Source organism: Cynocephalus volans, chromosome 15 (assembly GCF_027409185.1).
Source record: "Cynocephalus volans isolate mCynVol1 chromosome 15, mCynVol1.pri, whole genome shotgun sequence".
Classification (NCBI taxonomy): Eukaryota; Metazoa; Chordata; class Mammalia; order Dermoptera; family Cynocephalidae; genus Cynocephalus; species Cynocephalus volans.
This window is the reverse complement of record NC_084474.1, coordinates 36,730,620-36,754,095: the sequence shown is the minus strand read 5'-3', so window position 1 is coordinate 36,754,095 and position 23,476 is coordinate 36,730,620. Positions and strand designations below refer to the sequence as shown.

Sequence of the window (23,476 nt, the reverse complement as noted above, 5' to 3'; positions counted from 1 at the left end):
ATGGAGAGTGATGCTGACATCATTCCAGTGGGATTCTTAACTTTGAGCAGATGGCTTCAGGGTCCACAAAAACTTTTGGCCAAATTCTGAATGTGTGTGTGTTTTAGGGAGATGGTTCCTAACTTCCATCAAATTTTCAAAGGCATCTGTGGTCCAAACAAAGATTAAAAACCTTTGTGAGTCTGATAGAAGTTGTAGAACCTAATTAATACACACTAACAAAGTCTATCTAAACTTCAGATCAAGGTGGGCTGAGTAATTCTATCATAATTTTAATACAATGCTCTAATATTTGGAACATAGAAGATATCCAATAATGTTTGCTGAATAAATGAATAAAGAATATCTTATTGTAAGAAATGTTTGCATCCTAAATCCTGTTAGTTTGATTTATGTTACTGAGGAATAATTAATAACAATAATAATGATGATATTAACAAACATTTATATAATACCTACTATGTGCCAGGCATTGTTCTAAGAGTTTACTACATGATAAATCATTTATTATTTACAACAATTCTATGTTGTAGTTACTATTGTTTACCTCCATTTTATAGATGGAAAAACCAAGATGAAAAATGGAGAGATTAAGTAATGTGTCCAAGATTATTTATCTAGTAAGTGTCAAGGCTGGGATTTGAACCCAGGTAGTCATTTGGCTCCAAAGTATGTGCTCTAAACACAGGTGTAGGAAAATTTTTCTGTAAAGGGCCGGACAATAAATATTATAGTCTCTATGGGCCATACAGTCACTCTTTTACAACTGCTCAGCTCTGTTGTAGCGCCAAAGCAGCCATAGACAAGATGTAAACAAATGAACATGGCTATGTTCCAGTAAAACTTTATTTAGGACACTGAAATTTGAATTTCATATAATTTTCACTTCTCAAAATATTCTTCTTCTTTTAATTGTTTTTCAACTATTTAAAAAAAATTTTTTTAGAAAGTCTAGATAAATTCCTCTGGGACATGGATAGAAGCGTCAACACTGTGGGGTTGTTCCTTGGTCTTTCCTGCATCTTTTTCCCACATCCGGCTCAAGGTGGTTGTGGTTTTGGCAATGAGATCCCAGAAAAGGAACAAGGCTCATTCCAGGCCTCAGAAGCACTAGAATATGTTTAGCTTCAGAAATGACAAGTTTGATAAGAGTGTTCAGACCAAGAAAAGTAATGAAAAACTTTATGATGGAGTATGTCAGTGCTATACAGAAGTTCTTGAATGGCATATAAAATACAACAAATACAAACCATTATCAAAACCCAAAAAATGTGTTAAATGTTTACAAAAGACAGTGAAGGATTCCTATCACCTAATGTGTAGACCATGTGCCTATGAACTTGAAGTTTGTGCAAAATGTGGAAAGAAAGAAGACATTGTTATTCCATTTAGTAAAGAACCAGAAAAGACAGAAGATATTCAAAATAATCTGAGATCCAACCACAAAAGAAGCTGCAGAAGAAATGAAGATAAGAGTGACCATGATTGAGATTTTGATATTTAGGTGGCACAGAAGATCACAATCAAGTGGATTAATATAACTATATTAAAAGTCAGATTGAGAATATGAAGTTCTGACCAACTTTTTATGTTGAGGGTTTCACAAAAAATACTGTGAAATCCCAGTGAGGAAATCAGAAAAAGCCATAGGCAAAATTTATACATGAACAATATAAATTGTATATGATATTTGAGCAATTATAAAACTTTTATCCAGAGCTTTTTATAACAAATTTTTTTTTTTTTTTTTTTTTTTTTTTTTGTCTTTTTCGTGACCGGCACTCAGCCAGTGAGTACGTCGTCGCACTCCCAGTGCCGCACTCTCCTGAGTGCGCCACGGGCTCGGCCCATAACAAATTTTTAAGTTGCACATGCTAGACTATCTGCCAAAGTGAGTATTGGCACATCAGATTGCAGTTTGTGGGATTTTTTTTTTTTTTCTTTTTGGCGGTTGGCCATTATAGGGATCGAACTCTGGACCTTGGTGTTATCAGCACCACGCTCTAACCCACTGGGCTAACTGGCTAGCCCCATGGGAATTATTTAGAAGACTGTTTCACCTAATATAAAACTAAACAAGATTAAAAATTGGTAGTTGAATAAGAATGACGTCACATAAAAATAAGATGACATTATTATATTGCTGGCCTCAAAAACTGGTCTTTGGTAAGTACTTTTTGACAGACTGATTTCAAGTAAAGGACCCACATGGCAAAAGCCCCTTAATGTTTGCTCATTACAAAGCAAGAACAGTGTTGTAAAAAATAATAATGCCTAACAAGCGTGTAGTGACTTTTTACAAAAGTATTGTTACATGTCTCATCACATTTTACCTTTTTTCTCTTGTGAAATGTACATATAGAAAAAATGCATAGAATTTATACATATAGTTTAATAAATGATTGTAAAGGAAAGTTTACACATTCACAGTCGAGTGAAGACACTGCCAGCGCCACAAGCCCCACCATGCTCTCCTCATCACAAGTTTACCCTTCTTCCCAGAGCTGGCACTGTCTTGAATTTTGACAATTATCTTCTTTATTGTCTTACTAATGTTTATACTCTACTCCTAAACAATATAAATTAGCTTTGTCTGATTTTTAAACTCCTTTCTATCCCTTTATTTGGAAAAATCTTAGAACTACAGGAATGTAGCAAAACAGTACAAAGAACCTTTCCATACTCTTCACCTAGATTCCCAATTGTTGTTACCATTTTACCACGTTCTCAAGAAGAGAACACAACTGTGGTCACTAGAGGAGGGAAGGGGGATTAGGGAGAAACCGGTTAATGGACACAAAGAATGATTACGTTTTGCAATGATGCATGTGCTAATTAGTCTGATTTGATCATCACGTATTGTACACAAATACCGATAGTCAACTCTATACCCCACAAATATGTATAATCGATTATGTTTCAATCTTAAAAATATTTTATGTTTTCTTTATATCTCAATAGATGGATATACAGTACACATATATTTTATTTGCTGAACCACCCTGCCCATGCCCAAGCAAGACAGTTACTCTTTGAAATGCTGCCTCAGAGAAGCCACAAACTCCATGTCACAATGTACCTGAAGGACTTAGGCATCTGACTGACAAAAGAGGGATCAACAAAAGTCTACTTACTGAACAATGACACCTAAAATATGTCCAATGAAAAAAGACTTACGGAAATTGACAGTTTTTAGAAGTCCCCCACCAAAATGCTGGATCCTGCCCAATCATCATCTACAAAATCCCTCAGTCAGCAAGTCCTATAGCTTCCTACGAGCATTTTTAAAACTCAATTTAATTGAGATATAATTTATGTTCAATTAATTACATCCATTTCAAGTGTACAATTCAACTTTGGACAGAGGAATACACCTGTGAAACCATTGCCACAATAAAATACAGACCATGTTTATCATCTCCGCTTTGTGCCTCTCTACGCTCCACTCCAAATTCCAACCCTAGGCAACCACCAATCTGCTTTTTGTTACTACAGAAAAATCTGTATTTTCTAAGATTTTATGTAAATAGAAGCATGTAGTGTGTACTTTTTTGGTATCTGGCTTCTTTGGCCAAGCATAATGATTTTGAGATGTATCCATGTTGCTATGTGTATTGGTAATTTCTCCCCTTTTTATTGCTGTGTAGTATCCTATTGTACAGCAATACTACAACTTGTTTATCCATTTACTTGCTCATGGACATTTGGATTGTCTCCACTTTGGGATTATTGTGAATAAAGCTGCTTGCTATAAACCTTGATGTATAAGTCTTTGTGTGAACACATGCTTTCATCTCTCTTGGGTTAGGGAATGTCTGGATTGTATAGTAAATATATATCTAATATTTTAAGAAACCTCCAATGTGATTGTACATTTCTACAGGAAGTGTATGAGTGTCCCAGTTGCTCCAGATCCTCATCAATACTTAGTGTTGTCAGTCTTTTTAATTTAAACCATTTCAGTGTTTAGTGGTATCTCATCATTTGTTCAGTTTGCATTTCCTAGACAATTAGTGATGTAGAGCATCTTTACATGTGCTTATTGAACAGTAATACTCATATATCTTCTTCAGGGACATGTCTGTTCAAATCTTTGTTCCATTTTTAAGCTGGTTTATTTGTCTTATCATAAGTTGTAAGGGTTTTAAATACATTTTGGATGTAATATGAAGGTTAATAAAGTGGAAACAGTAAAAGATTTGAAAAGAGTGTGACTCTAAGGTGAGGAGGAGAAGAACAGGACCTGCTATTTTTGAAATAAACCTTTAGTTGTTAAGTTATAAGCATGAATTACTTTTAAAAATAATAATAAAATGCCACAAAAAAGTAGATTGCAAAAAAGAGTTGTAAAAGTGACTTCTGGATCTTGCACTTGAGGAGCTCAGGGCCAGCAATGCCATTGAAAAAAGAAAAAAGATACACCTATGTAGATGAATGACAAGACCCTAAGGGAGCCATTAGAAAGGCCTGACCTCTCCCTGCACTGATGTGCCTTCCCAAAGGCCACATGGAGCTTTGCTCTGAAAGAAGAACAACTATCCATCTGGCAGAGGCATAGGAGAAAGGCATCTTAGGCAGGTAATGTACAGGGGCCAGGAAATTCAACAAACAATAGCATGTTCAGGGAATAGAAAAATTTAGAATATGTTATTCATATACCTTCAATCTTCAATCTCTAGTTTATTTTTGTATTTTTTCCTTTTTATTTACTTTTAAATTTTCAAAAAATGTTCAATGTCAGGAAAGATGCCGACATCGTAACAAGGTTTAGAAGGAGGCACATCTCACACAAAAACCCATGAAAAACTCATGAAAACCCAGTCATCATGTTTATGAACCATAGAAGGGCCAATCTTTAGTTTCAATCACAATTTGGTGGAGAATCAGAAGGAAGAAAAGGAAAGCAGCAAAGAATTCCTATGAGGCTGTTAGAGCAGGACACAGCAGACTATGGCAGGAAGGCCAAACCCAGCTTACTGCTGGTTTTCTGTTTGGTCCCTGAGCTAAGAATGTATTTCAAAGGGTTGTAAAAACAAAAAGTGAAAAAGAACATACAACAGACATGTGTATAGCCTGCAAAACCTAAACTATTTATTACTTAGTCTTTCACAGAAAGAGTTGGCCCACCCCCATGTTGCAGTAAAACTCTCCCTTCAACTCGCTGCAAATTTTCTCCTCCAAAGCAGGCCCTGGAGGGCAGAAGCCAGCAAGATACTAAGGCCTTGGTTGTGAGGTGGTTCTGGTTTCACCAAGTTGAGTTGGCCACCAGGTGGTTCAGCTAGCACCCCCTTCCTTTCATCTGCCTCCTTGGGTTTCCCTGAGAAAACCATAATGTATGAGCTTAAAGGAAGCAGCAGAATTTTTGCCCTAAATTGCAAGTACCTTTGTCACAGTTGGGTCCTGTGTAAGCCAGGTGACACTGGCAGCAAACTGCTCTCTACTCACCTACACAGATGCCATGAAGCCTGCACAAAGATCCCCAGCCCCACTGCCAGGGATGCTTGAGTGTGCTCCAGGTCATAAAGCTTGGGGAAGGCAGGGACAGCAGGAGAAACCATCATAGAACCCAAAGGTGAGCCCTTCATTCCAGGGAGATGAGGGAGGAAGTGAGGGAGAGCGAACAGGAAATTAAAACAGGAACAAAGCTGGTGGGTCACCAGATAAGCCAGATGCTAAAAAGGAGGTCAGTTCCGTACAAAATACTACAAAGTGAGTTGCTCTTCTATCTCAAATTCTGTCCATAATTAAATGAGAATGAACACGCACACGCACGTGCATACGCATATGCAGGCACACAGGCAAGTCCCTGGTAAGCTGTTAATGAGTTAGTTACCAGTAGCAAACCAGACACTTCTTTCATAAACCCACTCCCTCCCCAGCTCTGAGACCAGAGTCAGCTGGGATTGGTCTCCCTTTCGATCATCATCGAGATCACTACCTCAGCATTCCTGTAAATGAGAATGATTCTGAGCAGAACCTGTCTCTATGGCTTAAAACTGATCCTCTTTCACAGATGTGCCTCAACCCAATTCAACAACTACTAAGTGTAGGCTCTGGGCTAGGTCTGAAGTAGGGGATGCAGCCCTGATTTAAGATTCGGTCCTTGTCCTCCAGGTCTCACACTGGCCCCACCTCCCCCACCGCTCCCTCACGCCTGCCTCTCCCTCTCTGTGGTTAAGTTCCACATGCCTCTGGGGATCTCTGAAGCCACTGGCTGCCACAGCCATGGTGGCATTCCTGACTGCACACAACCTGGTTCTTGAGCAGCCAACAAGCCCAGAGGCCAGAAAAGGCAAAGACTCCTTAACTCTACCCAACAGTAGAGGCAGGTGAACGTCAAGGAACCTGCCAAACGGGTGGTTTAAAAAAATGTTGTAAGAATTATATTTGGGGAATATTTCCTCTGTCCGTTCCCTGATCAGCCCCAGCCTCCATCTTTCTAAATTTACCTCTTGTTTCCAGTTCTCTCCAGAAACCTCACAAACCAAGGGAAATTCCCAAAGCACACATCTCAAGTCCTTGACCCTCTCTTTCACAGAAGCATGGGTGCAGTGGTCATGGATCAGCAAACCTTCTACAGCAAAGAAATAAAGATCCAGAAGGGCTTAGCGAGCTTACCATCCAAGTAAATAAAGTACAGGAGATGGTGGGATACTGAGAACAACCCCTTTGCAGGAAGCAGAGAAACTGAGAGTCAGATCTGTCTCTAGAACTTATTTCAATCACACCATTTCCAGCAAAATTGACCTCTTTCTGCTTCAGATTCCTTATCTGAACGTTGTAATAATTTATTACACAATAATTTATTTCTTACAGGGTTGTTGTAAAGACTAAATATAATGTATATGATGGTGCTTTTAAAACTGCAAAAGAGGTATAATTTTAAGCCACATTACTAATACTGTATATCATGGACTTGCATGATACACAAGTTCTGTATTTTCTTTTGGGGATTTAAAAAAATTTAAGAGTTTCTTCATCAAGCTTATAGTAGTATATCCTGGTATTCCCTAACTAGAGAATTGAGAATTCTTAGAGATTCACAAAAATGTTCCAGGGGGTTTTCATAGGAAAAGGTTATAATAGCGTGTGTTCTGACTTCTATTTTTAAAAATTGGTTAATAAAAGTATTTAAATATTTTCCCTTTAATACCAGGATACGTAAGAGTTTAAATACATCTAGAGCGACACGCACAGCTGTTGGGAGAGATGAGGTGGGTTTGCACATGATGCTGGTTCATTTCTCAGCTGAACTACTGGTCTCATTTTGAACATAGTAATTTTTGGTTTCAGTTATCTCCAGAATAAATTGTTGATTAAAAACAGGAATCATAAGAAACCCCAATGTGAGACTGTAAATTAACGAGAACAATAAAAATGTTAATTATCAGCAAATAATCCTCAAAATTAACTTTATCATATGGGAAATTGAATTCATCTGATTAGAATTTTTCGTGTAGTATTTTATGCATATGAATCACCCAGAGATCTTATTAAAATGCAGAATGTAATCAGTTGGTCTGGGTGGGGCCTGAGATTCTACATTTCTAACAAACTCCCAGGTGATGCCCATGCTACTGGTCCATGGGCTGCTCCTCTGGGTATCAAGGATCTAGAGTGCCTTCCTCATTCCACGGGTGAGAACACTGAGGCACAGATGCTGTGACTTGCTGAAGGTCACACAGCTCAGTTGAGACAGGGTAAGACAAGAACACAAGTTTCTTTCCAGTTGATACAGGGAACACGTCTGGAGGAGGAGGAGGATGTAGCAGTTAGAGGAGATGACTGCATAGGGTGGACCTCACTAGCACAGCCCTGGCTCGGGAATGTGAATTAAACCAGCCAGAAGCTCTTTCCCTTTCCACTACTGATGATCTTGAGATTATGCCAGTAGCCATCAGCCACCAAGTATTGGACAACAGCTGCAGAAATAAGGACCCAGAGTCATGGATGGAGGAAAATGGGCATCTTTCCTCAGAATTCTAAAATAGAGAACACTTGGGCCACTCAGTGAGAGCCACCATTGTGAAATTGCCCCACTCTACCCTCAGAAGGTCCTGTCTTAGTTCATTTGGGCTGCTATAGCAAAATCCCATAGACTAGATGGCCTATAAACAACAGAAATTTACTTCTTACAGTTGAAGTCCAAGATCAATGTACTGGCAGATTCAGCGTCTGGTAAGGGCCCACTTCCCTGTGTTCTCACATGGTGGAAGAGTTGGGCTAGCTCTCTGAGGTCTCTTTAGAAGGGCACTAATCCCATTCATAAAGGTTCCACCCTAAAGACCTAATTACATCCCAAAGGCCCATCTCCTCATACCATCACCTTGGGTCTTAAGATTTCAACATATGAATTTTGTGGGGACACAAACATTCAGATCATAGCAATGCCATCTCCAAATTAGAGAAAACTGCTTTAATTAAATGATACCCCCCAAAAGTGGAGGAATCTGAGCAGGTGCTCTTAACTTCCCTTTTCTTTGTTTCCTGAGAATTCTGCATCAACTCCTTTGCCCCAGTTTGAGAATGCCCCGGAACCATACCCACATCTCCAGATTTTAGACTGAGTGCCCTCTTTACCTAATGCTTCTCAAGGCAGCCTTCTGTCACTGCCCACTCCAAGGAGAGGTGGCTGTCGAGGTAAGCCTTTATGGACAGGAACCAGACAAAGCTGTCGCCGCTGAACAGGTGATGAATTTACTGACACTCTGGCCCCAAGAAAGCTGCAGGGCACATGCACCGGGAAGCAGAGGGAGAAAAAGAAAATGCACCACGTCTTCTGAAACTTCAAAAGAAACCAAGGGAAGAAAGCACAACTGTCCCAGTGATAATATATCCATAATGTTTGCTAAGGTAACTGGCACCAGCCTGATATTGGAATAACTGGTTTTACATTTTATCAGTTGAAGCTTGGGGGGTACTTGGAAGGAGTCCAAAAGTAGCAAAGAGAACTAGTAAAGATTAAGAAAACAAAATATAGGAGAAAGTTTGAATTATATTATGTAAGGAAGATTTGGCTTAAAAATTTATAACTGTACTAGCAGTCCTATTACCTATATCATTAAGTAAAAATGGGTAAATTGAATCCGATTTTCCATAAAACCAACATTTTACTGTGAACTTATCCATAGATTCAACTTTTCTTAGAAATTATTATTAACAGTAGATTGATTCAGTTACAGGTCTATGTAGGCAGGTGTTTCTTAAGATTTGATTCCAAATGACTTTATCCAAATAACCTTATGAATTCTACATTATTCTAATAACTGGTGCAGTGGAAGAAACATGGGCTTTGGAGCCAGAAAGACCTGACTTCAAATCCTGCTTTCACTATCTACTCTCTGTCATACTGTACCTGGGGCTTAACCTCATTAAGCCTCAGTGTTTTTCACTGGTAAAAGAAGTGGGCTGTTCCCTACTTCACTGGGTTGTTGTGTGGATTAAGTGTGTCGGGCACGTGCTCTTCTTTCCTCTCTTGACAGTGACTTTACAATCACCCCCTCTGGAGTGCCTCCACCTCCTCCTTCCTTCTTTGCCCCTTTGATTTAAGTGGTGGAGTTGCAAATTCCAGAGACAACAGAGTATTCCTTGCACTCCAGCCAACAGCTTGACCCAGGAGAGAGTGTTATGCAGGCCTGTGGCAGCCTGATCAATGCTGGCCAAGGGGAGGAAGATTCTCCATTGCTCGTCCAGCTGGCTGACTGCCATGGGCAACTGCAGGGAGACACTCACCAAAGAATACAAATGAGGGTCGCTAGAAGCCAAAGGGCAGACTCTCTTTCCGTTTTACCAAATCTAGAATCGTGGGATTAAACTAAACTGGGTAAGATAGATATTTGAATAGGCCAAAGAAAACTATAGAGTCTCCTCCTCTGAAATTAAAAAAAAAATTTCTCCTTCTTACTCCCTTTTCCCACAACCCCTCTCATACTCTATTCCTAATTTTAGTTTCATTGGTTTTGAGTAGGCAGACAGAACTCTAAGGCACTGGTTCACGGCCCTAGTTGTGTATGAGAATCTCCATACATCTCTTGAACAAAGACATTTTACCCGTGGCCCTCATTTAGTCTTTGGTAAAACAGCAAAAGCTAAGACTCCTCTCAAGGCAAATGTTTTCCTAACCCTCACCCCAACTCTTGCACGTGGAACTAATTTACAGATCTCAGCCCCAAAGCTCCTTCTGTTGTGAGGCACCCTCCTGCAATAATGCACTTATATGCCACTTGTGCAGAAAAGAGCAGTTTATTTACTCCAGCTGGCCAGAGACCATCTCTCAAGGAGCAACCAAGGGAGAATGGCCCTGGGCTTTGGTCTTGTGGGGTTTTTAAAGGCAAAGACCACATCCCGTTGGCACACGAGTTTGTCCAGGTGCACAAAGCAAGCTAGGTAGCTAGGTTACAGAAGCCAAAAATGAGCCGATAGAGCAATCAAGCATACAAATTTTCATTGTGTATGGTTCCTGTTCCCATGTAATAGTTCACTGTGTATGGCTCCTGTTTCTATGCAACAGTTTTTGTTTCTATGAGGTCAACGGTTTCTCACATGGGGGGATAGTCTGACAATGAGAATGGAGCACCTATCCAAGATGGCACTGGTATTGCTCAGGATTCTCTGCTACACTTCCTGAGGGACCCTTTCCTGTCCCGACTAGGTCATATCCCCTTATTACACTTGCATAGAATTCTGCACTCACTCCATTTATGATGGTTTTGCTCACATTTCAATTTGTATCATTCATTTCATATTCCTCTTCCCATCACCTCTCTGTAGGCCATGTGCTCCAAAAGCCTAGTCAATCATTGTCTTTCAACTCCCCACTGTGCCTGCCACCAGCAGGTGCAAAATCATTAAGGAATGACAAAAACACACTTCCTCTGAAACACTGCTGTTGTCCTGGGAGAGATCTTCCAGTCTTTTATTCACGTGCTTATCCTGAACATGGGTGTAACACTGACATTCATACATTTCTCTCTCCTCCAGTCTTCAGATTCATTATCTTTTTTATGGAAAAGCAGAACTTTTTGTCTATAAGCTATAGTCCTTTCACAAAGCAGTCCCAGCTCCCAAAATATCTTTTCCTGTCACATAGAAAGCTTAAAAACATGTTGTCCAACACTGAAACAGGCAGGGCCACATATTTTGAAGATAGGACATATACCACTTTTGGCATCTGTTTTTTTTTGGAAGTGTTTTAAATGCACATACATATTCCCGACCTGTTACAGACTGCCCACCCATCCAGCATTGCCCACAGCCGGCCCTCTGCACCCACCGTCAGGGCTGACGCTGAGGGAGGGGCTCTCAGCATTGCACGCTGGGGATCACTCCCTGGCCTCAGCTCCTTAGTCTCCTCCCACTGTCCTTGAGGAGCATTAGCTTTGAGGAGTCTCAGCTGTTGCCATTTCACACAGACAAAATGAGGACCACAGGTGAAATGCCTTTGTTCAAGAGACATGTTTTTGCAGCTAGACACTTCTTTCCTTCCAGGTCTGAAGTCTATGACTACAAGGCCGAGGGGAGACTCCCACACCACCTGAAGACGAATTCGGCCCACAGGCTATTCAGGAGAGAAACGCACAAGGCCCCAGTTAGGAGAAAATGTAGGGCAGAAATGTAGTATCTTTTCCTCACTCATCACAAGGTTCATAAAACTCCAAGAACGCTAATTTAAGGGACATCCCTGCAGTTCTAAGTACAGTCCAGTTAGTCTCGAGAAGACCAACTCAAACGGAGAGTCTGGGAGAGCAAACAATGAATGACAGCACCCAAGAGCTGGCAGCTTCTGACCCCTCAGGCAGCCCCAGGAGAGTGTCTGGGCGAGGGCGGGACTGAGGCACTTCACTCCATTTGTGTTCGTAGCTGTGCTCCAAACTTCTGGATGCAAACGTCGTTTGCACCCGCCCGGAAAAATCAGAAACAGCGCGCGTGAGTATCAGTGCCTCTGGGCCAGACACAAAGAGAGGGTGCAGGCACCACCCACAGGACTCCAGGACGCCTCGGGCCACCGACCCGCAGCGGCCCCGCCGCCCCCAAGGCCCTCCCTCTCCGCCTCCTCCCGCCCGAGGTCGCGCTGCCCTCCCCTTCCCGGGGCTCCGCGGTGCGGGCACAGCCTGCGGATTGGACCTGGAGGCGGCGGGGCTGGGACGGCGCGCTGTCGCCCGGCGCCCCACGGTGCCCGCGCGGGGAGGGATGCGCAGGTCGGCGAGGCCGGTGCATCTGGTCGCGCACCCCCGCAGCGCCTGCGCCGAGGACAGGCTGCCGGGCCGGCTCGAAAGGCACCGGGGCCACCGCTGAGTCGTCTCCAAGCAGCTCAGAACGGCCGCCGCGTCCAGGGAAGCGCAGGTCCGGGGACACCGCAAACAGGTGGTTGCCGGGCCGCGCTCCCGAGGCCACCCGCACGAAGTGTGACGCCTTCCAGAGCACGGTGGAGGCAGCCAATCCGCTCTCCCCGGTGGGCTGTGACCCCGCCCCTCTCCGTGCACCTCTCTAGCCATCCGCGATGCTCCCTCCTATGCTTTGCCTGACAGAACCAGGCTTCCTGTCAGTTAGTGACAAGCAGTATTTCTCTTACCACTCGCCGGGTCAGGATGCTTTTCATCGGGAACCGAATCCCGAGACATGGCTTCGACGCTGTCTACCTCGAGGGTGTGCCATCCTTGCTGCAGCAGCCTAGATGCTGGGCAGAAGGATCTTCTGTGCACTGTGCAGCCCGCTGTCGCGCTGCGTGGCGGCTCTAGAGCCACAGAACTGAGAGCTGTTTTCCACAGTTGCTGCGTCTTCTCTTGGCTTTCGTTTTTTCCTTGAACGAAGCTTACGCCGCTGAGAATGATCTGGAGCCTCTTCCGGCTGAGGTTGCTGCTCAGTTCGGTCAAAGAGGTCCTCCATTTCCAGGTGCCTCGTTTCCATAAATCCAGGGTAAATGCCAGAAGCCAGACAAGAAGCAAATCTAGCTTTAAATCCCAGACTATATTTACTTGTGTAACTGTTATCTATAAAACAGGGATAATACGACTACTTAGTTTATGAAGCTGTAAAAGGATTAAATAGAAGAATGTATGTCAAAGCACACAGCATAGTGACTAGTACAAAGTAAATTCTGAATAAGTGTTTATTGTTATTAGATATGGCCTACCTCAAAACTCAAGCTGGGCCAGAAATTTGAAATAAGTAATAATAGATCAAGGAAATTAATGTTAATCGCAGCTGAAAGGACGCCACGACCCAGATGTGGGAATGGTTCAAACCAAAATAATGAATGAGTAGGGAATGAGTAGGCAGAGGTGAAGGGAAGAGCAGAGGAGATGCAATGAGATGCAGAGACTCTATGAAGGACGGTGCACTGAAGAGAAATCCTGGTTACTCAAGTAGTCTTGGCTCCTGACACTTTTCCCTGCAAACTCCTCCCTCCCCAACTTTTATTAAAGTAAATTAACTTCTGCTCTTTGCATGTTGAAGCACTTGACTAGAGGATTCCCCAGATGTGATGGAAACAAACTGACATAACATCACTTGGGGTTGCTCTGCTTTCATGTAGAATTAAGTCAGCAACTGTAAAGTAGGAGTTTCCAGTTGTTTCTCTGCTCCAGAGAAGCAGGTGGTCACTGATCTGTTTTTGTTTTTGTTTTTGTTTTTGTGAGGGCTGGTGGTAAGGGGATCCGAACCCTTGACTTTGGTGTTACAAAGCAGTGCTCTAACCAACTAAGCTAACCAGCGAGCCCCAACATGTGGTCAATGAAAGAGTAGAGACCCTAACTTGTGAGCCAATAGACATCTTTCATGTGAGTAAAGCAAGCTTCAGAGCTTATATTATAAATATGACCACGAAAATTCTTTGTATTTCACTACTAAAGATGACTGAATTTTCAAATCCAATCATAAAAGGTAATAAAGTGACTGGTATTTGTTCATATTAAAGCTCACTAAGTAAGGAGTTAAGAAAGCAGCTCAAAATTAAAATATAAATATATTACTAAGCTCACCTTTTTGGAGGGGTTTATAAGCATTATAAGTCCTTAACAACATGAAATGTATATTGCTAGTTACCTGCTCCAATATACTTATACTTCATTTAATAAGCTAATCCTTAGGGTTAACTCTTGCAAAATTAATTTCTAATGCAGTACTTAATGATTTTTTAAAGACAACACTGTGTAGGAACTATGAAAGTGCTTAAATTGCTATGTATTAGGAACTAGACAAGAAGGGATTTTGAGATAATAATTTATGTTTATGGAACACTTGCTACATGGCAGGAACTGTGCAAATGCTCTACTTAAAGTTGAATTTTTATTTATCAACAATAACCATATGGGATAAACATATTATCCTGATTTTATTGTACTCTGTCACTGTAGTTATGAAATCCACTTAAACAGTAAACAGTGTTATAACTGAATATTTGCAGCAATTACTTGAGCCTATTTTTCACTTCTATAAGACATTTAGTTTATTAAGCTGACAGATATTCCCTCATTCAATAGCTCATCACAATTTTATAGGTAGGCAATAACTTAATTTTATTTCCTTACCAATGATACTATCAAAAAAGAAAGCCAATTAGTAACTACTGTAAATGATCTGATAAATTTTTCTCCAGTTATTAATAGTCTTAAAAGTTCATGTTTACAGTCCCACATCCAGAAGAGCAGTGTGAGGAGCTCTGCAGACCTCCTCCCCAGTGAAACAAGCATAACTGGTGAACATTTAAAAAAAAAATTTTTTTTAAAACATGAACATCGTTATGCCCACAAACTCGATAACAGAGTGGACCAATTCCTTGAAAAACACAATCTACCAAAACTTACACAAGGAAAAATAGATCATCTGTACTATTTAATAAACTGTAATTATACTTAATAACTTTCCAAAATAGAGAGCACCAGGCCCAGAAGATTTCACTGGTGTATTCTACCAAATATTTAAAGAACAAATGATACCAATTCTCTACAATATCTTTCAGAAAATAGATGCACAGGGAATACTTCCTAACTGTTCTATTAGGCCAACATTACCCTGACACCAAAACCAGATAAAGGCTTCACAAGAAAAGAAAACCACAGACCAATATCTCTCATGAACATAGATGTAAAAATCCTCCACAAAATATTAGCACATTGAATCCAACAATGTATTAAAAGCATTATACACCACAACCAACTGGAATTTATTCCAGGAATGCAAGGTTGTTCAACATTTGGAAATCAATTAATTGAATCCATAACATCAATAAGCCAAAGAAGAAAAATTATATGATTATATCAACAGATGCAGAAAATTTTTTTTACAAAATCCAACACCCATTCATGATAAAAAAAAAAAAAAAAAAAAAACCTCTCAGCAAACTAGGAATAGAGAGGAACTTCCACAACTTTATAAAGAACATCTGCAGAAAACTGACAGCCATCATACTTAATGATGAGACACTAGATGCTTTCCTCCTAATACCAGGAACAAGTTAAGGATGTTCCCTCTCAGCTTTCCTATTCAACATTATACTGGGGGAAGTCCCACCTAATGCAATAAGACAGGGAAATGAAAAGTGTACATATTCAGAAAGAAGAAATAAAACTGCCTTTGTTCTCAGATAATATAATTGTTTATGTAGAAAATCCCAAATAATTGACAAAAACAAAAAACCCAACCCTCTTGGAACTAATAAGCCATAACAAAGTTGCAAGATACAAAGTTAATACCAGTCAATTGCTGTTCTATATAATAGCAATGAACAATTAGAATTTAAAATTAGAAACATAATAGAATTTATATTAGCACCAAAATAATTAAATAGGTGTAAAACTAACAAAATATGTACAAGATCTATATGAGGAAAACTAGAAATCTCTGATGAAAAAAATAAAAAATCTAAATAGAGAGATATTCCATTTTTATGGACAGGAATACTCAATATTGTCAAAATGCTACTTCTTCCCAACTTTGTCTACAGATTCAGTGCAATTCCAATGAAAATTCCAGCACGTTATTTTGTGGATATTGACAAACTGATTCTACAGCTTGTATAGAAAGGCGAAGGACCCAGAATAGCCAACGTAATGTTGAAGGCGAACAAAGTTGACTGACACTACCCAATCAAGCAGTGTGGTACAGACAAAGAATAGACAAATACATCAATGGAACAAAATTGAGTCCAGCTATAGACCCATACAAATACAGGCAACTAATCTTTGAGAAAGGAACAAAGGCAATTTAATGGAGAAAGGATATTCTTCTCAACAAATGGTCTGAAACAGACATCCAAATGAAAAAAAAAAAAAATCCTACACACACCGTATACCTTTTATGAGAATTAACTAAAAACGGACCATAGATCTAAATGTAAAATATAAAACTGTAAAACTCCTAGAAGATAACGTAGGAGAAAGTCTAAGTAACCTTGGGTTTGGTGATAATTTTTAGCTACACCAAAAGCACTATCTATAAGAGAAAAAATTGATAAATTGCATTTCATTAAAATTTAAAACTTCTACTCTGTCAAAGACACCTTTAAGACAATGAAAAGACAAACTGCAAACTGGGAGAAAATATTTACAAAACACTTATCTGATAAAGGACTTGTATCCAAAATATACAAAGAACTTTTAAAACAGTAAGAAAACAAACAACATGGGCAAAAGATCTGAACAGATACCTTACCAAAGAAGATATACAGATGGCAAATAAGCATATGAAAAGATGCTCAACATCGTGTCATTATGGAATTGTAATTAAATTGTATTAGAATGGCTAAAATCCAAAAACACTGATGACACCAAATGCTGGTGAGGCTGTGAAGCAACAGGACTTTTATTCATTGCTGGTGGGAATGCAAAATGGTACAGCCATTTTGGAAGACAGTTTGGCAATTTCTTATTAAGCTAAACATAGTCTTACTGTACCATCCAGCAATATGCAATTGGTATCATTCCTTGGTATTTACCCAAAAGGGTACATAACTTATGTCCACACAAAAACCTGCACGCAGATGTTCATAGCAGCTTTATTCATAATTCCCAAAACTTGGTAGTAACCATGATGTCCTTAAATGAATAAACAAACTGTAATATACCCATAAAATGGAACATTATTCAGCAATAACAAGAAATGAGTTATCAGCCATGAAAAGACAATGGAGGAGGAGGGAGGCCCAGTGGGAAGGGGGGACAGGGTGGGGACCGCTGGTGGCCAAGAGTTATCTTGGGGTGGGCTTCCTCATCCTCACAGGGTGGGTGGACTGCATCCTCTCCAGCCTTCTTACCCCTCGAATTTCTCGATTCCATTCTTTCTCCCTCCCAGCGGCCCACCCGCTCGGCCTGGCCCCTGGCCTCCACCCGGTGGCGCCTTCCGCCTGCTGCTACACGTGCTGAGCGTGGCTCCCGGAGGCCTGTGCAGCGGGAGGCTGCCCCTGCCGCCCCGCATGCAGCTGGAGGAACGCGGCCTCCAGCACGGGGACTTCTCGCTGTAGCTGTGCCCAGCTCGGCGCACCGACGCCGGCGAGTACCGCGCCTCAGTGCCCCTCGGCGACCGCGCCCTCCAGTAGGTGGGAGCGGGACGAGGAGAGAGGGGCTGGGAGGAGGGCCCCCCATACACCGCCGCCCGTGAGCAGGAAGGGCTGGGGCACAGGGGCACTCCAGGCCCTGCCTGAGAGCCTCCAGAAGGATAGAGGAAGGGGCTGGGGAGTCGGATTGCAGAACGGAAGTTGCCCCCAGAGAACACGTGTGTGGGGGGAGGGCCGTATGGAGAGACTGAATCACCCCTCGAGTTCCCCTTCCCCCACCCACAGCGGGAGTGCCCTGGTGGAGGTGGGGACGCACGTCTTCTTGGGGGACGGGGAAAGAGTGTGGGGCTGGAGTGATTCATTTCAGACTTCTGTAGCTCAGGGGATGGGCTTCGTGGGGATCCTCAGGCAAGGAGTGGTGAATGGGAAAGGTGGACGATGCCAAGTAAACACGAGGCAGGAGACAGGGCAAAGTGATTTGGGGGGACTTACTTTAAGAATCTCCAGGTGCCAGGCACTGAGCTGAGGGGAGCAGGGTGGGGTTGGAGAAGAGAAATCTGAAGCAAGGACCCTGTTTCCAGGAGCTTCCAATGGGCTGATCTGCTGTGTTGGGAAAGTGTTTCCGGTGGGGCTGATCAAGTCTTCTTTCTCTTTGTACAGTGACTGCCAGCCCCTCAGGGTCTCTCAGGACCTCTGACTGGGTCATTTTGAATTGCTCCTTCAGCTGGCCTGATCACCCAACTTCTGTGCACTGGTTCCCGGGCCAGGGCCAAGTCCCTGTCCAGGAGTCCCCCCATCACCACTTGACCAATAACTTCCTCTTCCCATCTGAAGTCAGCCCCTCAGACTCTGGGCCCTGGGGCTGTGTCCTCACCTACAGAGATGGCTTCAATGTCTCCATCATGTACAACCTCACTGTTCTGGGTAACTCACCCAGTCTGCATTCACACTTGACCACAACCCCTTCCTGCCCTGCCCCCCACCCACCCTGAACCAGGTCCCCAAACCAGGTTCTTGCAGCTATTGCTGCCTGTGATTGCTCTGGGTCTCCCTGTCACCTGTCCAACCCCCTTCTGGCAGCCTTTCAGCTGCCTTCTCCCCTTCTTGCTTACCCTTGGCCATCCAGCCTCACTTGCCAGCCTCTGGTCTCCTGCCAGCCCAGCCCACTTTCTGGGTTTCTGAGTGTCCTCAGTTCATCCACCTCATTCTCCTCCTTAGGGCTCTTCTGAGGTGGACCACCTCCTTCACTCTGCTGCCTCCCTCCCTGCAGTGCCAGCACTCCCCCGCTGTGGCCCCCCCACAGCTTTGACTTTGGGTTCCCTTTTATCTCCAGGTCTGGAGTCCCCAACCCCACTGACAGTGTGCACTGCAGTAGGTTCCAGGGTGGAGCTGCCCTGTCACCTGCCTCCTGGTGTAGGGACCTGTTGCTTTGCGTTGCTTTGCCTCCCACGGATTTGTCAACCCACTTCCCCTGGGTGACGGAGATGCAAAGGATTACTCAAAGCCCATCTCTACTGAGCAGTGAGAGGCCCCAAAGTGCTTAATCTCCCCTTGGGATGCTCAAGTGAGAGCCATCCCTTCCTTGGGAAATTAACACCGAATTGGGGTTCTCTTCCTGCATTTATTTTCCAGACCAGGAAGTTACAGGAAGAAAACAAAGGTGGGGTTATAGTTTAACAGTATAGGCTGGTAACATTCAGTGAAACAAGCCAGATGACATTCCAGTAAGGCAATTAAGTGGTCCTATCAACAACAGTTTGATCTTAGCAAACATTCCTTCCTATAGCAATTCTCAGTATCTTTACATAACAATCAGTAACTAGTCTGTCTTTGAGCCAGCAACCTGCTGTGCCACAATTCTTATCTTGCAACAGGGACTTATAGCCTGAGGGAAATTTCCAGTCCTCTGCAAGATCAATATTTGAAACTGCAAGGCATTGGAAAACCAGGCCCTGTAAAGTACATATGCTTTTTAGTATATTCCACAGGGACCCATCTTCCCTCACTGCCAAGTGGACCCCTCCTGGGGTAGGCCCTAACTTCCTCGTGTCCAGAGACAATGGCAACTTTATCTTTCAACTAGAGGCTGTAAGCCAGGCCCAGGCTAGGACCTATACCTGCCACATCCATCTGCAGGGGCAACAGCTCAGTGCCACTGTCACTTTGGCAGTCATCACAGGTCAGCCCCAGGAGGAAAAGGAGTAGCTCCCATCCCAGGGGAGCAAGGACAGGGAGGGCTGGCTGGGCAAATTCTGCCCATGATGCCAGGCCACTGGGTACAAATTCCAGAGGCTGCCCATTATGGCCTACTTTTTTCTCACCCCCATTATAAAGAAGCCAAACTGAAAATGTCCACTTCAGCCACAAGATAAACATTCCAATGTTCTCTAAGGGACTCCCCTGCTCTGAATTGGTGGGAGGGTATGAGAAGTTAGAAGAGAGGTGGCAAGAGTTTGAATGGTTCAAAACAGGTGGAATATATTTCTAGAATCCTTGTCCACTTTGGGGATAGGGCTTGGGTTAAAGTTGCAGAAAGTGGCCTGGATTTGGGAGGAGTTAATAAATCAGTCCCTTGGTTAGCAAATATTTACTGAACAAGGGTTTTCCAAGACAGTATAAAGCAAACAGAAAAAAAAAAAAAAAAAAAAAAAACCCTCAGAATATGTTGATCAGTTATAACCATCAGCCATGACAGATCAGCTATAGCTACGGTACTTAACCTGTGGCCAATACAAGCAGCACCACATAGAAGGTGCTTAATAATGTATATTGGTTGAATGAATACATGAGTAAGCTAACAAATAATACATCCGAGGGCCAATCCTGAATTTCCACCTGATTTCTGGATATCTCTGCCACGCAGCCTCACCTAACCCCATCTTTTCCTCACACTAGTCTTCTTACTAATGCAGCCTGTCATTAACTCCACTGGTACCCCACTCATCCTGAAACCTGGCCTCCTGCTTCCTCCACATCCAGTCGGTCATGCCAGCCCACCAATTCTTTCTGTCCAATGTCTTCTTGAGGGCCAACTTTCATGTACAACTCTATGGGAGAGACATTGTTACCCCTATTTTATAGAAAAAGAATTTTCTCAAAGTCACAAAGCTGGGAAGTGCCAGACTCAGGGTCTAAACTCCAGTGTCTGTGTCACCAGATCTTCACTCTCCTATGTGCCGTGCTCAGTCAGAGCCAGGCCCTTTTGCCACTTGTCTCCTCCTAGCTACCTTGTCTCTCGCTCTACATCTTTGAGAATGCTCTGTCTCTAGATTAAAGGGTCAGGTCACTGTTCTCTAAACATCCAGAAGGGGATAAAGTTCATTCAGGGCACCACATGCAGGGAGCACTGATGTGAGCCAAGTCACAGAAGAGGGAACATTGCAAGGTATATTGGGGGCCAACTCACCTGACAGTGAGGGTCCTGAGCACTTAAGTAGAAAGTAATATAAAAGAATATGGAATAGTATGTCTTATGTGTTCCTTCAGGGCCAGTTTGAACAATGTCCTGAGGGCAATAGGGAGACTGGAAAGTTTTTGAGCAGGGAAGTTTCTGAGCAGAGCATTGTCTTAATGACATTAATTTGGCCATAACCCCTAATCTCCTCCCCACAACCTCACTCAGTCAGAACCCAGGTGGGTGTGGGATGATTGAGATTTAGGATCAAACCTGTAGCATTAAGTAAGGGGGTTGGGACCCTAAAAGATCTCTTCCCTCTTAATTTTTTCAGTGACTCCCAAATCCTTTGGGTTACCAGGCTTTCTGGGGAGGCTGCTTTAGGAGGTAACTCCAGCATCTGGACAAAAGCGCTTTGTGGTGGAGTGTCCTGGACAACTGGCCCTGGAGAAGTTCCCCAGGACCCTGGCTGGAGATGCAAGAGGACAGGCTACTTTCCCAACCCTAGCAATGCCAGCTGTACCAGGGAGAGAGGCTTCTTGGAGCAGTGGTGTACTCTACAGAGCTGTCTAGCCAAGGTCTGAGGCCCCAAAATGCCATGGCCCCAACTCCAGAGTGATCGTTTTGATCCCCCTTTCAGACCATCTCTTGCTGCCCCCAATCCTGGCTCTTTTCTTTCCAGGTAGGGGCCTGACCCCAAACTCTTGTCTAGGCCTGACCCACTTCTGCCACTAATTAGCTGAATGACCCTGGACAAGTACCTTACATTCTCTGAGCCTCACTGCATCTGTCAAGTATGAATGAATGGCAAGATTTCCTTTTCAGCCCTGACCCTATGCCTAATCCTGTACATTCTCCACAGGTGCCCAATGCTCTGGGAGAGCACCAGGTACCTGCAAAGCAGGCCATCTCCCTGCCGTTCTCATCCTTGCTATTGTCTCACTGCTCCTTTTGGTGACTGGAGCCTTTGGCTTTCACCTTTGGAGAAGACGGGTGAGCTTGGGATGTGCCCCCACCCCACTGGCTTCCCTCTCCTCTACCCTCAGAGTGCTGGTTCCCTTTCCTCAGGGAGGATGACCAAAGTAGACCGTGAACTTGCCTTCAGAGCCCACCTTTTCATAATCCTCTGCACTTTAGGGGCCCCCCATGCCTGGGGAGGCTGGAAAGGGCTAAGAGAAGGCCTGGAACCAGATGGAGAGGGCTGAGGGGGGGCTGGGAAAAAATAGGACTCAAACTCCTTCCTATTCTTTTTCTTTTCATCCTTCCCCTCCCACCCTCCATCTCTCTCTCTCCATCTCTTTTTACAGTGGTGACCAATTAGATTTTCTGCCTTAGAGCATAGGGTTTACCCTCCTCAGGCTCAGAGCAAGCTAGAGGAGCTGGAGCAAGAATCAGCACTGGACCCGGAGCTGGAGGAGCTAGAGCTGGAGGAGCCTGAGCCAGAGCAGGAGCTGGAGCTGGGGCCGGAGGAGCAGAAGCCAGAAAAGCTCTGAGCCAGAGCTGAGGTGACCACAGATCTCAGCAGCTCAGTCCAAATAAACTCCCTGTCAGCAGAAAGCCTGAGTCTGGCTCTTTCTTACCCAGTGAAGGCTCCTGTCTCTCCCCAGCCTCTGGGGGCTCCCTTCTCCGACCCCAGCCTCATAACCTACTTTCCACAACCAATCTCCCTCATCTTCCCCTTTTCTCTTTCTGTTTCTTCCTTGGTCTCTCTTGCTCTGTCTCTCCTGGGCAATCATTTTTCTGAAGCTCCAAAAAGCCCTCACCCCTTGCCTCTATAGCCCTCTTCTCCAAACTTCCATCCACATTGTGCTGGCTTCCCTGGTTCCTTTATATTTCTGTCCCTCTGGCATACCCCACCCCATACTCAGCTGCACTTCAGCACTTGCCCTTGGCCCCTGGGTTGCAACAGGTGTGTTTGTGCACACGTGCACGGATGCACACATCCACACACATGTACACACACAGAGAAGCCCTGCCATGTAAAGTCTTCCAGGAGATCAGGTCTTGCAACCTTTCTGGGCATCCCGGCTGAGGTTCCTCCTTCTGCCCTAATCCCCAGGTTTCTCAGCCCTTGGTGGCTTTTCTGGTCTCAGGCATGAGAACACACTGCCAACCAGTGGTCACTGCTAGTCACACCCCACCAGAGGTCACTGGGCCAGCTGTTGCAGGCCTGAGGAGGTTTAACATTGCAGGGGACAGGGCAAAACACAGATCACTGCTCCTGAAGGCACTGCGTTTGTAGTATGCATGCTGTGTGTGCAGCAAACAAGTGTGCAGCCAGCAGCTGTCACATGTCCTATGCACCCTTCAGAAGAGGGACTGAAAAATGCATGGCTCAGGAGATACAGCCCTGGACACCCCCCTCCTGCCCCCCGCAAGGTTATAATCCAAGTCTGACAAAGGGGCAGGTTGTCGACAAAGGCTGTAGGCGGGGAGAACAGCAGGCAGCAAGACAGCTGGCGTGGCTGCAGCTGTGGGGCAGGAGCCCCAGCTTTGAATTTCAGCTCTGCCGATGTGCCCGTAGCCAACGACCCTGAGTCTCAGTTTCCTCACCTAGTAAGTGGAGTAATGATAACGACCCACCAAAATGG

General features: G+C 43.7%; 1 protein-coding gene and 2 pseudogenes across 1 annotated transcript; 2 read left to right on the top strand and 1 right to left on the bottom strand.

Annotated features, from left to right (window-relative positions):
* The first annotated feature begins 1,063 nt into the window (after positions 1–1,063).
* Positions 1,064–1,489, top strand: LOC134363560 (uncharacterized protein C9orf85 homolog; annotated as a pseudogene).
* A 3,246-nt stretch (positions 1,490–4,735) lies between these two features.
* On the bottom strand, positions 4,736–4,849 carry LOC134364257 (small nucleolar RNA U13; annotated as a pseudogene).
* A 12,880-nt stretch (positions 4,850–17,729) lies between these two features.
* Positions 17,730–22,378, top strand: LOC134363659 (lymphocyte activation gene 3 protein-like). Its single transcript, XM_063079253.1, is given in 6 exon segments — positions 17,730–17,964; positions 18,152–18,415; positions 18,825–18,924; positions 19,480–19,670; positions 21,748–21,878; positions 22,193–22,378. Coding segments are annotated over 6 exon segments (1,107 nt in total).
* The last annotated feature ends 1,098 nt before the right edge of the window (positions 22,379–23,476 follow it).